General features: G+C 34.2%; 1 protein-coding gene across 2 annotated transcripts in view; it reads right to left on the reverse strand.

The window, feature by feature from the left end:
* The window catches only part of LOC105253377 (hemicentin-1), a 264693-nt gene that overhangs the window by 84018 nt on the left and 164439 nt on the right, over nucleotides 1–16236 (reverse strand). For both annotated transcript variants that reach the window (XM_025405966.1, XM_025405964.1), the window contains exon 3: nucleotides 11170–11360. In XM_025405966.1, coding sequence (XP_025261751.1) covers nucleotides 11170–11360 — 191 coding nt within the window. The remainder of the gene's footprint in view (nucleotides 1–11169; nucleotides 11361–16236) is intronic.

Raw genomic sequence — 16236 nt, forward strand, 5'->3', positions numbered from 1 at the left:
TCAGTAAATATTTATACGTATACACCGTCAATTTTAGAGTGATAAATCAAAACTGAGTGGAAAATATATACGAAAAAAATTTCATGTCTCGAATTAAAATGTTAAATGGATAATTAATTTAATTTGACAGATGTTACCCGAATATAACAGAAAATACGCTAGGTATATCAAATTTTCATTGGAACAAATATTAAGTTAATGTGGAGCTGCCAGCCCTCCACTTTGCGCTTATACACAAATTAGGTTAACGTAGCCAATTGGATTTCATTTAATGGAAATTATGAGTCGAGTATTTTCGATAGGTTCTCGACGAGTACACGAAATAATTAATAATTTGCGTAGATGTAAAAAGTTGTAATAAAATAATGATGCAACATTGTTCTGACATTCGTATAAATGATAGAAATTTATATAAAACAGAGGAGCAATTCAACATATGTTAGATTAAAATCATCCCGTTGAATTATTATATATCGGCGAGTCGTGTAAATAAAGAGAAAAAGATGAACGATCGTGTTATACCACATGAAATGGAAATGTATTTAACTTTGTATAATGGTTGTGAAAAATTTCAAAATAAAATACAATCGACTCTATGTATATACAACGTGTTTCAACATGTAGGGGTCTATTTTAATTAAATAATAGATTAAAAATGCAATTACTTTAATCCATTACGTAAACATTTCGTCAAATTTAATTACAACCGAGCTGCACGTCTAGCGAGATATTTTATTTTTAATGCAATGCGTCAAATGAAGATAAAAATTTATTGCTTCTAGGAATGAGTTTTGCTCTATTCTTTCTGCGGATGGACTTTCATATAAGGATTTTAAATTAAAATTAGGAGAAAATTACTTATTAATACGTGTCATTATAAAATACACAACATTAAAAATTTTTTCAGAATATTTTTCTGTGAAAAATATACAAATGAAAAGAAGTGATAAAATAAATATTGAGACTGTCTCTTGAGCGTATGAATGTTAAAATAGTGAAAACCAACTATTTTTGTAGAACGCCTGGAATAATGAAATATAAATATTTCAAAGTAAAATAACTACTATTTCTCGCAATCATCGTTTCTATATTTATTTTTGCATCGTGACCGTGATTATTGTTTATCAAACGAGAGAGAATTTGCGAAGCATGAGGAGAACTGGTTTTAGCGGTACTTAGTAAGTTCGCTCCTACTCAAATGTTACGACCTATCTTGCGATCCAGAGGGACCGAGCGCGATATTGCATAAATACTAAAATTGTGAGAGCCCGGAAATACGATCCCGATCTCTCGAGGAATGCGGCAGATCTGCCTTCTCCTCTTGCATTCTCCTCAGACGAGCTTCTTGCTTCCTCTTCCGCGGTTGATGCCTCAAGATCATCGTAGAAAGAAAATGCATAGCACTTAAGGTATAAATCTAATAACTAATCACGGTTTTTGAATCAAATTGCCGCGAAATGTATAAAAAAAATAGTGCGATATTAGATTAAATTATATATTTACAATAAATTTCACATTTTTATTTCGATGATAAAAAAAAATAAAATTTTCTTATTCATTTCACAGTAATTTAAATGTCCTATTCTTAATGAATGCGCCAAAATCGGATTTAATTCGCCTTTAAATATTTTACGGCAATACGCTAAATATTTTACGGCAATAATAATAAGTACTATAGTTGCCATTTTATGTATGCAAATAGAAAAAATGTGTCGACACAATTGCATGTGATATTTAACATAATATATACATATGTCTCGCGTTCCTGCATACGTGTAGTTTTCATTTTAAATGGCATACAAAAATAGCGTAAAAACAACATTCGTAAAGTTGCATTTACGCGAATAAATTACGTAAATATGCAAATTCCGTTACAGCATTATGTTTATATAATTGTATTAATTTGTTAGACCTTTCGCGAGCGCTGGCAAGCCCGACAAGATGCTCGGAAAATTCAAGTAGCGAAACTTTACCGCGGTATGATTGCCCCGGCTCCCCAGTTAGAATCAAGTACTTCCAATGTTTCCAGGCATTCGGAAGAGATCGGTTCGTCCGAAAGCATTAAACCACTCGAAGCACTTCGATCGGCTTCAAACTTTAGATTGATGTGAAATTTCCCGATAGACTAATCGTTATGGATTTGCTTCCCTCCCTCTCTGATTTGTATAATATAAAAGCCAACTTATTTCAGTACGTCTTCGAGAAGATCATCTTGAGAAAGTAGAGTGATATGGCAGTCCAGAATCCAACACGATCTCCTCGATCGTGCAATCTTTCTTTAGATGAGCAGTGAAATTTTTATTATTTCAATTGTGCTGGAAGCGATCTAGAATTCAGACTCTCGAGTCAAGCATTTATACTTCTGTCGTGTTCCTCGAACGATCGTTAGGTCTGCAAATACCTGTCATTGATATATTTAAGCACTTTTCCACTCGCTTCTCAAGTTCCTTTTACGGGGGCAAAATTAAACTTGGAATCGTGACTAAAAGCAACCCTTTTCTTCTTGTCCAAAGCCAAAAGTGATCGTACTCTCGTTCAGTGCTGATTTGAGAAAGGAGAGTTTGTTCCGACGATTCTGGAGATCCGATGAGAGTTTCGGGCGAAAGGCACAGCCCCGTCGTCGTCGGAAGTTTACAACGTCGAAATTTCGTCAGAACAACCGACGAGGTCGATTCTATTGCCGTGTAGAGTGCAGCGGTCTGTATGATGTATGTAGGTCAGCGTCTCCCAACCTTTCACGTGCGGCGGACCGTTGGTGCATCAATTGAAAGAAGCATGTCGCGATATATCGTAGTGTATATACGTGCGATACTTGGTGATATATATTTGAAAAAGTGCCAGACGAACGGATGAAAATATGTTGGCTTGCGTACAAACGCATGACACATGCATATACGAAAATCTTTTAAACATGTACTTTTCTTTGCCCCCTATTCTTCAGCCCTTGGACAGTTGTATGCATTTTAGTGCCGAATATTGGATCTAGTATCGTGTAATAATTTTATAAGATCGCTCCCATTGACACTTTTATCGATTTTATTCCCCTTCTTTTGTTAATAATAAATACTCGATTTGTCTTCCCCTTTATTTTGCTTTACATAGTATATCTAATCGGTTGAAGGAGCCAGAATTTTGGAAGCAGATTTGTGTGATGGGTACAATGAGTAACGTTAGGTTCGTGTAACCTCTACGGATGACTGACCACAACCAGTGCTTGGTTATCTCGCTAAAGGGTTAGGTCAGGTATATCCTGTCTGGCTTTTCAGTTTCTGTTTCACGCTACTCGAACAGTACGGAACGTTATGGCTGCGGTATTTGCCGTGCAAAGTTTCGCGTGTAACCACAAATGTTATTTTCGAACAGTGCGCTAGTTTGTCATAATACTGCACATTTCGATTTTGGTCGAAATATTTGCGAAACGAATTAATTTGCAGTTAGATAGGCAATAATAAAGTTATTTCATATGTATAACGTCGAATGGATACGCATCAAATTCAACGTCTGTTGTATTGGCGTTTGTTTATATTGACAATGTTGATGAAACACGATTAAATGTATCACTACTATATTACTATAATAAATCTAACTTGAAATGTTAAAGTTTCAATTTCCGGAATAAGAGACACAGTTTTAAATAAAAGAGATTAATCATAAAAATGTCACAGAATCAATATTCTAGCTTCTACAGCTTTTTTAATCAAATATTTCTTTTTTTTATTAAATAGATAAAGTGTATTACCCATGCACACACTATCTCACTCTGTATTTTCGTCAATATCTTCACGCACTATAAAATTTCTGATCCCAATAATAAAAAAATAAATCATCTCTTTTCTGTTTAGTTGACAGAAAAGAAGCATGATCCTTTCACTATAGGTCAGATCCCGCGTTATTCGAGAAATTTCGTTTATCGCAGAATCTTAGAGTGGCTTATCGATAAGATCGAGTAATATGCAATGCAATATCGGACACTCTGGGAACGATCGAGTTTGATCGCAACGTAAAATTGTTTCGGTTATCGCGGGATGATCGTGCAAGGTCGTCAATAATAGAAAAAATGAAGGAGAGAGAGTGAGCGAAAAAGAGAGAGAGAGTGATATATATATATATATATATATATATATATATATATATATGATTTTTAATTACATCTCTAAAATTAATAAAATTAATAAAATTGATGAAATTAATAAAATTGATAAAATTAATAAAATTGATAAAATTAATAAAATTGATAAAATTAATAAAATTGATAAAATTGAAATTAATAAAATATATAAAATTGATAAAATTGATAAAATTGATAAAATTAATAAAATTGATAAAATTAATAAAATTAATTCTTTATAATAATTTTATGAAAATTCTGGATACACGGGATGTTCAAAAAATTATATCCTAAAACTAAACCGTTTGTGACAAAAATGTACATAGACTTTTCTTCATGAAATTATCTAAGGAATTATTTTTTTAATTTTTAGAACGAAAACTTAAAGACTACTTTGTATACGAGGAGGAGAGTCTCGATGTTACGTGCCGGCTCGTTTCATATCGCCATTCGAACGGAACGAAAAGCGTGATTGCCCGGCGCGCTATCTCGGGACACGCGAGATCGTCCGTACACGAGCGCGGCGATCCGGCGATAACCCATCGCCGATTGTTAACGCGTTAATGGAGTTACTAAATGCGAACGTGAGCGTTTCTCGTCCCCCGATACTGCGCGGCCCTTTGCCTTCGCCCGGTCCGAAACGATCCGATAAAATTAACGAGCCTAGGCAGATTAGCACGTCGCGAGCGAAATGTTGCTGCACGTTGCGACAATGAACCTATCGCATAATCCCAATCCATATGGCACCTTCCGATGCACTTTGCGAGTAAATTGAGAGAGAAAGGAAATTTATGAGATGGAATATATGGCGCGTATTCTTCGCGTAAATGCAAATTGTGATACTCTGTAATCCAGGTGCAATTTTGTTATTTTATATTTGAAAATGATCTCTAAGATTGCGACATGATAAAGCATTAAAATTAATAAATATAATATTCAATATACATATTATATTAAAATATTAATATATTTTTCAAGTGTCTACTCCAATCTTGTAAAAAATTCTCTGATCTTTCAGATATTTTTGTTCAAGATTCCGGATAAAGAAAATATTTTAAAGATTTTTCGGTGCAATTTTTGAAACAAGCCTTTTAATTTTATGCAGTTTCTAATGTTTTTCACGCATCAAAGGAAAACCTACTTAAATTTTAAGTGTTTGATTTGCAAATGTATTGAGAAAAAGATCGAATGGCTTTTGTAAGATAATTATTTTTCATTTGCATAACATTTGTATTTTTTTATCCTTAAAAATTACAATGAAAATCATGTATTGCTTATTCAATATTTTGTTAAGACATTAATTATATAGCAGAGATATATATTTATAATAAATTTTAAATATCCATAATTCACTTGACTCGATCCTTTACAATAAGAGCAAAGTTACCAAAGAGACAGAATTTTTTAAAACATTCTTCGAGTCCCAATAAAATTCCGTGAGAATGCCCTGAAATTTAGGCTTTTCACGGTTTGTCGGGGAATAGATCTATTACATAATTCACCAACATGATCCAAGTATGTCCTGAGCATTGCTATGCCCTGGCTTTCGAATTCGCCATAAACAGTTCAATAAAATTAATAGCAGATTAGCCCCGATGGCAGGAGACGCGTTTGCTTAGCCCAGTGGAACCAAGAGACAATGGACCGACCTGTCGGATAACCCAAATCTGTCGACCGACTCCGGGCCACTGGTGCTCGTTGCCAAGATGAGTGGTCGGCACGAGTCCATCGTCGGGAATTCTGAGGTAGAAATGTGTAGTTTCGGCTCAATAAATGATCGCGTTTATGCTGCTTTCCGCATACAATTGTAATGAGAAATGTTTTCCCGGGAGGCTACAAATCACTATCTCGAAATCGATGCCAGTTCGCATTTTGCAGATAGAAGGAGAAGCATTGTACGCGTATATATGTGTATGTGTATACCTGAATATGCGATTTCCTTCTTTGTGACCTCATGCCAAAGAATTGCGTTGAATCTCTCAATTTCGAAACATCTATATATATTCCAAATTTGAATAGGTAATTTATTGAAGTCTGAGATATTCTATGTGCGCGCATAATTTCGATAGTCCTCATTCGATTATACTTCCGACATTCTAATAACTGCTATAATTTTGTCATGAAAACCTTCATAAATCACATATTTATCCGCTTTAGCGGGATAAGTGACTCGTGCGAGTCTGCCGTTTAAAGTCATGTCGTGTGATTTAAGCAACGTGCTCCATCTTATGATTACATCGATATTCAAAATATTTTTAATACCGTGATGTATTGTTGGTCGCACGCGACTTGGCCGGGTTAATCGTGAAATATTACACCGCGAAAGTCGTATTCGCAGCGAAAGAAGAAAAGAAAAATAAAAAAGTCAAATGTGTCTAAGGGAAGAAATATGAAGCGGTGAGATCTCTGTATGCGTCGTATCGTGCCGAGGAAAAATTGTTTCACGAAATTCCTGATGGCCCTAATCAAGTGATAGATATCATTAAGACATTAATCTTTCACGAGATCCCTCTTATTGCGGTTATCGATTTATCGAACGACGCACGCAAGCGCGCGGTTGAAATTAATGTCCGAAGCCGGAAGTGGACCATTACGACGACCAAATCCATGGCTTCAATTCAACCACGACGGTCGTCAAGACAAAGGACCCTTGTCCCTCAAAGACGCCAAGTCAGATATCCTGCTGGGCTTCCTTCTCCCCGCATCTGCGTTCAACGTTAAACCACATTTCATACTAATTGCACTAGTTTACAAAACCGCATATTTCATGCTCCCTTTACGTAATCCTATCGTGTGCTTCGAGAAAATCTTAGTGTGAGGATACAAGTTACGTTTATGATTTTAAAAGTCTTAAAGGAAGTTATAGATGGTCGTAAAATTAATTTTTCAAAGGAATTAATTCATAATTAAGATAGCTTTCATGTACATTTTAATCTTATATGAAATATATATATATATATATATATATATATATATTAATTTATATATTTAAAATTTATTTTTCTCGAGAAAAAAAATTGCATCTCGTACATTTAAAACTTCCTTCTCTGCCTGATTTTATATTTATGCACTTTTATATTTTCGCTCGCTATTTTAAAATAAATTTTTAAAATTGCTATTGAATTTTTTATCCTTTCTGGATTAAATAATTTTTTATCTTTTCTCTGATGATAGTTGGAATTTCTTTTTCAATTTTAGTTAAATAACATATTAGTTTTACAGATGTAAACACTATCGTGTTTAAAAAAAACGTGATTAATAAATAAAGCAATTGCATGCAAATAAATCAAATATCAGTTATCTTTTAATCAAATTTATGCACTGGCCCATTTCGAAATACTTTTTCACACGGGCCTCGCGAAGCCTTATCTAGTCTTCTTCCCAATTCAAGTTTTATCCCGGCACGAAATGGCTTTTCCGATCCAATAAAGTGTGCCGCGTTAATTATCGGAATTTCGAGAGGTAATTCATTAATATCGCTTTCTGGCTGCACGAATCGATATCGTCGTCGCGAGGAAACGAGGGAGGGTGGAAAAGAAGGAAAGAAAGAGAAAAAGAGAGAGAAAGAGGACACTCCCCTTCCGGTGGGAAACCGACAGCTAAATATATATAATCAACTGTCGTGTTTTATGATGTCTTCCGCGACGCGTTCCGTTAACGTCAACGTTGCGTTCATCGGACAGAAAAAATTCTCTCGGGGGTGACAGATCGATGGCGGTGCGCGCGGCTTCGCGGAGAACGTTGGTCGCTCTATCAAAATTACTTGGCGGCGTTCGACTTTTCGTCGCCATCAATCTTTCCCGGTTTGACTGCTAACGCGATAATGCAGTTACGCCGCGTGCCGGGTTAGGTAGATACGGATACCTAGCCCGGCCAGCCCGTCGAATTCGTCATAAATAATTGAATTAAAAGCAACGACGTCGGATAAGTGGATTTGCGGATCACCCAACTGGCGGAGCCTCACGCTGATTCACGATAGCCCCGTTTCGCGATACCGGAGATTTCATAGGGAGTTTACGCGAATCCGCGGAACGACCGCTCTCTTGAGGGTATGTCGTTTGGAAAGCTCGTGTTGACTTTTTTCATCACCATTTCTGCCCAACGGAGACTCTGAATACGTCATAATATATGTTTTTGCATTATGTTTCAAATGTAACATTAATGAGTGTGTGCAAAAAATTCGCTCGCAAATATTTCAATAAATTTCTAAATAAATAAATATATATCATATGGAATTTTTTTAGTAATAATTTAGATATAATAATTTTTGTGTAGAAATTATTATTATAATATACGTATAAAATTTTCTCTCTCTCCCTCTCTCTTTCTCCCTCTTTCTCTTTCTATTGCTTTCAATGCTCATAATTTCTTCAAATTTTCTAGTTTCAATTTTGTTTTTTTTTCTACAAAAAATCTGATAATTTTTTGTTGCATTAAAAATAAATATAAAATGAAGCTTCCATATTATGATATTTAGTTTCATAAAACAAATGTGTTTGGAAAGATTTGTGTGATAATTTTAGGATAAAATATAATATCTATTTTAGGATAAAATATAATATCTTTTTCTCTATTTAAAACTATTGAATCTCAAATAGATAAATCACACATAAAATATTAAGTTGATTTTTCTTATTTTATTAGCGCAATAAATTATTATAAATTATTTTTATAAACTATTTATCGAGTAATATTCACTAATAATCTAATTTCATTATTTTATGTTTTATCAATTAAACATTAAAATTGAAAGAATTTCGAGATACATTTTGTAAATACAAACAAATAATTGTTTTATGCCGAAACACATCACGAAATTTCGTGATGTTAGCGCAATATCTTTGCTTACATTATAATTTAGGAACAGTAATTAAATAAAATAATGATTAAATTATATAAAGTAATGGCGAACGAATTAATTAGTCGCTTCGATAAACATGATGGAAATTGCGAATCCAAATAAACACAAATGCATCGTTGATAAAAACAAATCATAAAGCTCTTTCCCTCTTTTTCATTTTCCTTCTCTTTCTTTATCTGATTCAGTGAATTCTGATATCTTAAATATAAAATAAAATAAAATGTGTCGAATGTGTGAAAAAAATTTCATAAAAATTATAAAGTTTTATAAAAGTAGTATTAATTTTATATCAATTTCATTAAAATTTACCAGTCATTAATTCAGTGAAAATTCGAAAATACTATTTTATTGTTCAACGATTATAAATATTTAATGATTAATTTTCGGTCAGCGATATCTAATTCTATAAATTCTATAATGAAGAAAGCTATGGTGGTTGACATTGTATGAATTTAATAGTTCGCAAGTTCCTACACAAAAGTTCTCAAGAGTTTTCGTACCAAGTCACAGACTCGCTCTAAGGATATCTTCGCGAATTGGGGCGGATTTGTCGCGGTCATCGACTTTTTGCAAGCATCAATCTTAAAAGTTCCTGCGAGCAATTTGGCGTATCTCGATGCCGATTTAATATAATGTCGAATAAAGAATAATGACATCTAATAAAGATGTCTTTAGCAGCTTATTCTTTATTCCCTCATCTTGTTATAAAATATTGTCGATCGCTCGAGACGATGAGAGACGACGAGGAGTCTAAAATCAATATCCCTGAGGAAAAATCGAAGGATTTGATAAGGATATCCCCAGCGAACGCTATTGTTGCGTTTATCTGTATCCAGTACCTATCCAATAAGCTTGTCGTTTTCGTGGAATCGCATACCGATTGCCACGCTCTCACCAGGATCATCGATCGCCTTACCAGTTCGAAGCATCATGATAGTTGTACGGAAGGAGGTCATTACGCTCGTGCACATGAATAAATTTGTACAGTTGTTCCATGGCTATACGGACAAGATTAACCGTGTACTATATTCGTATCACTGTTGCGTAGGCATTAGCATAACTTCTCACGCACTATTGCTATACGAATGGTATTTAGTGGAGGAATGTCTTTTCCTCAAAAACGAGTGTTTGTAGATTTTCATAAAAAACAGTAATAATTTTTATAGTATTATCCAAAAACAATTTATTGTTTATGAAAAAATATTTGGATCGAATTTAATCATTTGTCATGTCTGTTGAATGATTTAGATGTTTTACTGTTATTTCTTAGGTTATACCTTATACAGTAAAAATAGAATGTTAATTGTAACATTTTTCACATGTCCCAGAAAGTCCACTCTAAATTTTAAGTTAAAATAACTCATTACTTATTGACAAACTAAAAATGTCAAATAATTGACACAACTTTACATTTACTTTTGTTATCGTGACTTTAAGTGTAATGTAAAAATAACATACAAATTAATTAAAAATTACATGAAAAAATAGTTACAATACTCGCAAGAAATGTTGAGGACATTAACATATAATAATTAGTAATTATTTTAACTTAAATTATTTGTAATAGAAACATTTGATTTTAGTAAATTTGATTATTTTTGTGTCTCAAAGTTCAAGATTATTTGAAGATTCACTTAAACTTTTCTTAGAATGTTAAACTTTGAAACATGTTGATTGTTTAAAATGATTATGTTAAAAATACTCAAAATAATATTCCATTTCTAAGAGACGTATAGAAAGTTAAGTTATAAAGTTGACATAAATGTAACCCATAAAAACGTTATAAAAATAATGACATATAAATTGTATGTTAATTTTATATTAAAGTACTAATCGAAACGTGTAACACAAGAAAATTTTAACATATGGACGCACAATTTTTTACTGTGTAAATAAATTTTAATATATCTGGAAGTCTATATAAATATATATTATCGTAGAGATTATATTGTCTGCCGCGATAGTTACACGCAAACACAAATTTTACGTCACTCTTTCCTCTGCGAAACGTGCAGAAATGCGCGATAACAACTTGAAGGAAAGAGCCGAACCCACGAAAGGAGACACAATAATCATTCCGGAGAAATCGGTCTCTACTTGAAAGCCCCGATTGCGACTCGATTCTCCCATTCGAAAATCGGTCGCTTCTTTTAAGAGTTTTTTTTTCACGAGGAGGAGGATTACATTGCTGCTTTCTTACCTCGGCATCGGAGACGGTCCTTTCCGCCAAATTGCGAACTTTGCAGTGGAGGAAGGCGGTACCGCCCAATTGCACCGTGACGTTGGAGACGGTGTTGTTGTCGTTCGCATCGTTCACTCTCTGTAGCTCGTCGAGATTGCTGAACCAGAGGGCCCTCCAATCAGACGGTATGTTGTAGGGTACGCGTCGATCTGAGGAAAGAAAAGATGACCAGCGGGTATAATTACGGTAATTTAATTAAGTTGATTGTCTTTGGGGAGCGAAACTCGACGAACGACTGCCGCAATTACCAGCGAGGCGATCGTCGGCTCGACTAAAACCAGCGGCAAAAACTTTTTTATCAGGACAAAGAAAAATAGAAGTTATAAAGGTACGATGGGAGAGAGCCAGGAGAAAACAAACGCGGAAGGAGCCTTGACTCCGCTTGTTTTATCCCGGCCCTCGTGAATTAGAAACTACTTTCCGCGCTCGGACCCTTCTGAATTACCTTGTTATTAAATTTTTTAAGAAGACGACCTGTGTTCCCGCGCGCTTCGCTCATTTCTTTCGATGTAAATCACTGGGGAAATGTGCCGCACGAGTTATGAGGCAGTTTGCACATCGCCGTAACGATGTCTTGCAGTATTATTTGAACATCTCGCGTACAGGTGTACGGAATATACTGTATCCCGACAAAGTTTAAGCACATGGGAGTGATATTATTATCAGGCTCGGTATCGGCGTTATGTCGTGTAATTATAACGCGGTTTGAAATCATTTATACACGATTTATATACGATGCGGGATGTCTATTCAAATCTTTTAAAAAAATTCTTTGATCTTTCGGAATTTTTGTCCAAAATTTCCGATAAAGAAAATATTTTTTACAGATTCTTTTAGTGCAATTTTCTAAAAATGTTTTTTACCGTATGTGCTTTTTCACTTATATAAAGGAGAAATACAAGTTGTTTTAAGAGATGCTAGATTTGTAAATGTGAAAGAAACTGAATAATTTTTACATAATAAGTATTGTTCACTCGCATAAAATTTGCATTTCTTTATCTGAAAATTACATAAAGAATATAGTGCATATTATTTTGTTAAGAGATATATTGAATATACAAACAACCATAGATATATATTTATGTTTTATAATTCATTTTGTTTGCGCCGATTGTTTACAATATAAAAATAAACTAATATCAAAAATTTTGTAAATAAATAAAATTCCTAGATTCCAATAAAATCTCATGAAAATTTTGTGATTTTTTTCCAGGTACAAAAAATCTCTGAGACTTCTTTGTTTTTTCAAAGAGTAGACACTTTGTAAAATTTTGTAAAATTTCTTTTACATGAACCTCATTAAATCCTCGGTGACTATTTTTTAAATTCCTAGCTTACATGTAAAAAAAGATGAAAAATCTCCGTAACATAGTTTTTACTCGATGATAATAAAAATCCGAGTAAAAAATCCGCAATGTAAAATAATGCGACAACGTTTTGCTAATTGCAACATTCCGCATCGCTCGAATTTGACCGCACGTTTCGCGGGATACGTATTGTTTTATGGAATAAAATTTTTCCGCAAGAGAGATCGCAAGATTCGCGACGAGAGGCTGAAAAAGACTGAAAGACGCAGAGAAATTTTTTCCCGGACGCGCCGCGCTTTGTTAAAATTTTCACGAATACGACCTATTTCCGGGCGTGGCGCAGGTGATTTAGGGATGTTTGCCCCCGACGGCAGATTACGATTCAAGGAGACTGCGTCGTCGGTGCCTGCGCCTCGTCCTGACCTCATTTGAATAATCCATGGATACGCAGCGGACCGTACATATACCTTTTACGCGTCGCGCGAACGCGCTCGCGTTAAAAAAAAGGGGATGCTCGCGTATTCGCGATGCTCTCTCCCTCTCGAAAACACGACCCCGTTCGCGTCGCATTTGCAAAACTTTATTCAGATCATGTTGCCTTCGAAATTACTGCGGACCGAATCTTTTAACAGTCGCGACTTTGTGCGAGAAAATTTATGAATTCTTTTTTTTATGAAAAGGAGGCGCTGTGTGTCAGCTTTTCGCAATAAAATATGTATTTACTTCTTTTTATGAAAATGTTTTTTATCGAGGAGAAAAAAACAAAAACAAAAAGATAATAAATATGTTTTTCATTTTATATTCTCAAACGAAATTTATATAGAATGTACTGTTGTTTTGGCTTTACATTATTTGTATATTGAGTATTAAAATTTGACAAGCTCGAATAAATTCTACATTTAATTTAGGAATGAAAAAGAAGAAACACATTTTTTCGACTTGAAATGGACCAGATAATTCTGGTATTGACATTTTCGATAACTGTTCCGCGGAAAATTCAATGTAACTGTCTAAATAAATCATTAGTCAGGCTGCTAAAATTACATTACACGAAGAAATAATGTGTGTACAGACGAGAGGAATTACGAATGAAAAAGCATCGAACTTTAATGCTATTGTTCTTGTTTAATTCCAGACGTGCAGAATAAGAAACATCATGTATGTATTTTTGCATATTTTATTGTGACGAAAATAAAAGAACAATCTCTCTTTGATATTTATACAGGATGTTTCTTAACAAGTGCAAAAAATTTTAGGAAATGATTCTTTGAAATTGAGGGAGATTTTTTATATAAACATTAAAATGTTCTAATAAAAAATTGAATAAGGATAGTTTCCCCTTATAACAATATGGGAGGCTGAAAAAAATATTGATAAATAACCTTTTTACTAGTAGAAAATATTCACTTAATTTCATTTTTTTAACTTGTTCCAAATTTAAGAAAAAAATAAAAATCTAATTTTTACTCCCATTTTTGGAGGAAATTTGTAACTCCACCGGGAGAAATGTAGTAGTATATGTTTATATGAAAAACCCCGCTTAATTTTCGACAAAGAATCATCTTTTAATTTAAATTTTTCGTACTTATTAAGAAACATTTTATATATATTACGTTTATTTTCATCATCGTTTGCACAAATAAATGAATTTATTACCACACAATGTGATAATTATGTAATTATCAGACAGAAACTCACTAAATGCTTTCGATGCATGGAATAAAAAAAGCGTATCAGTGTAAACATATTTAATTCACGAAAGCAAGAATCTTGCGAGAAAAGTTTAACGCGCACGATATGTGCGAGGGATGCATCCGTATCTCCTTCAGCAGGGCCTTCCTTTCATCGGGGATTCGATTCGACCGTGGAAAAGTTCGACATTCTAACCGCCTCGAATCTATCTTGTACATAGGTGCTGCGGCAAATCGAGTTTGAAAGCCTGAGAGTAGCGAGCGTGTTTGGCCGCTGCTCGTATTCATCAAAGCACCGAGGCAAAACTGAAATACTCGGGGCTTCGATGGCTTCGCCAAATTCTGAAAAGTCTTTTAACCGCTCGTAAAAGGAAATGGCTTAACGTGGAAAATGAACGGGAAATTTAATCTCTCCATAGAGCTATAACGGAGGGATATTAATACGGAAATTTTCGCGATTGTTCGACGTTATTTAATTAGAAGCGAGGAAAGAGTTTTTTTCACTCCCTCTCCTGTCCCCGGAAAAAGCGTATCTCGCGTCGTGTGTATTGTGTTGATAAATATAAAATCTAAATTGTTTTTCCTTTCGTATAGATTTTACAAATAACGTGGCTGGCATTCCAACGCTAATCTTGTTTTAAACAACATGCAATGTTTGTTAACGGACTTGCGCTGTTATTCCGCGTATCACGTCAGTTACTTGTTTTCGGACGCATTGAATTTTCGCGTCCGTTTCGCAATAACGAAGTTTCAACACTTTATTTAACTAGAAACATCGCGAATTATTCAGATCGAAGCATCAGGTACCTCGCCACTGTGGATTTCCGTTAGTGTAACGTTGCGTTGTCTAATTTAATGCCAGCAAACATCATTGTAATAATGAATGAAAATAATTAATTACAACGCTATGCTAATGCAAAGTGCACAATTGTTGCAGACTCCGCGTTTCATATATCCATCATGTAATAATCTCTACGGTACATTATCAGGTAAATTATAGAATGTACAAGTCTATGTGTTTGTGTACGTTGTGTCTACGTGTGTGTCGAGCATCGAGAGTTTCGCTTTTCATCTCGAGCATTTCAAACTTTCGAGATGATGAAAACTGTTTTTCCATTATTATATTATCAAGTTTTCGATAAAAACTGAATAAGTTTTGGATCTGTTTATTAATTGACAAGAATTTTATGTGATTATTTAACTGTCTGTTGGAAATGCTGAATGCCTTTTTGTAGTGAATATCTAAAAAAATTTGTATTTAGGAAAGATTTTTTCCTACATAAATTTATTTATTTTATTTATTTATTATTCTTTTTACATTTTTATTTATTTTATATTTATCTTTTTACATTTACTCAACTAAAAAATATTAATCTCAATAATTTTATAATATTTAATAAATAATAATAATAATAATAATAATAAATTCTGATTACGTAAATTAAAATTTTTAGCAAGCGTCAATTATATAAATAGACCGAGAAGAAGAATGACTGAACGAATAAATGGCTAAAATATTCCTACAGCAATATTAAAAAAAAGAAGAAGGTGAAAGTGAAGTGTTTTTTTATTCCCATTTTACTTGTCTATTGTAGGATATTGCGCGCAATTTGACTTGCCAGTCGGTTATCCGTGTTTGAAAGCATAATGGAGGCCTCTAGAAAACAAAGGGACGCGCGTTCTGCCATAGTAAAGGAGTAAGTGGGCCGCACGTGCGCGTGTGGATGCATATAACACATACAGAGACGAGCAATCGGTGCTCTCTCCGAAATGCGCGAGTTCCTGAAAAACACGTTCGCTCGACTGCGGACAAAGGATCCACCCCCGCGTGCGGCTGAGCGCTTCACGTGCACGCTTTGTGCGCTTATTTTATCGAACGTGTAATTTAGCCCTGCCGACTTGATGCACGCATGTCTCTCTTACTTTCCGAAGGTGAAAGACTTCATAAAAATGTTCAAACTATTGACTATTGTCGTATCGAAGACACAATCGCGCTCACTGCAGAATCCTATTTTTTATTTTATATT

The sequence above is a fragment of the Camponotus floridanus genome, unplaced genomic scaffold (assembly GCF_003227725.1).
Source record: "Camponotus floridanus strain SB8 unplaced genomic scaffold, Cflo_v7.5 scaffold1, whole genome shotgun sequence".
NCBI classification, from domain to species: domain Eukaryota; kingdom Metazoa; phylum Arthropoda; class Insecta; order Hymenoptera; family Formicidae; genus Camponotus; species Camponotus floridanus.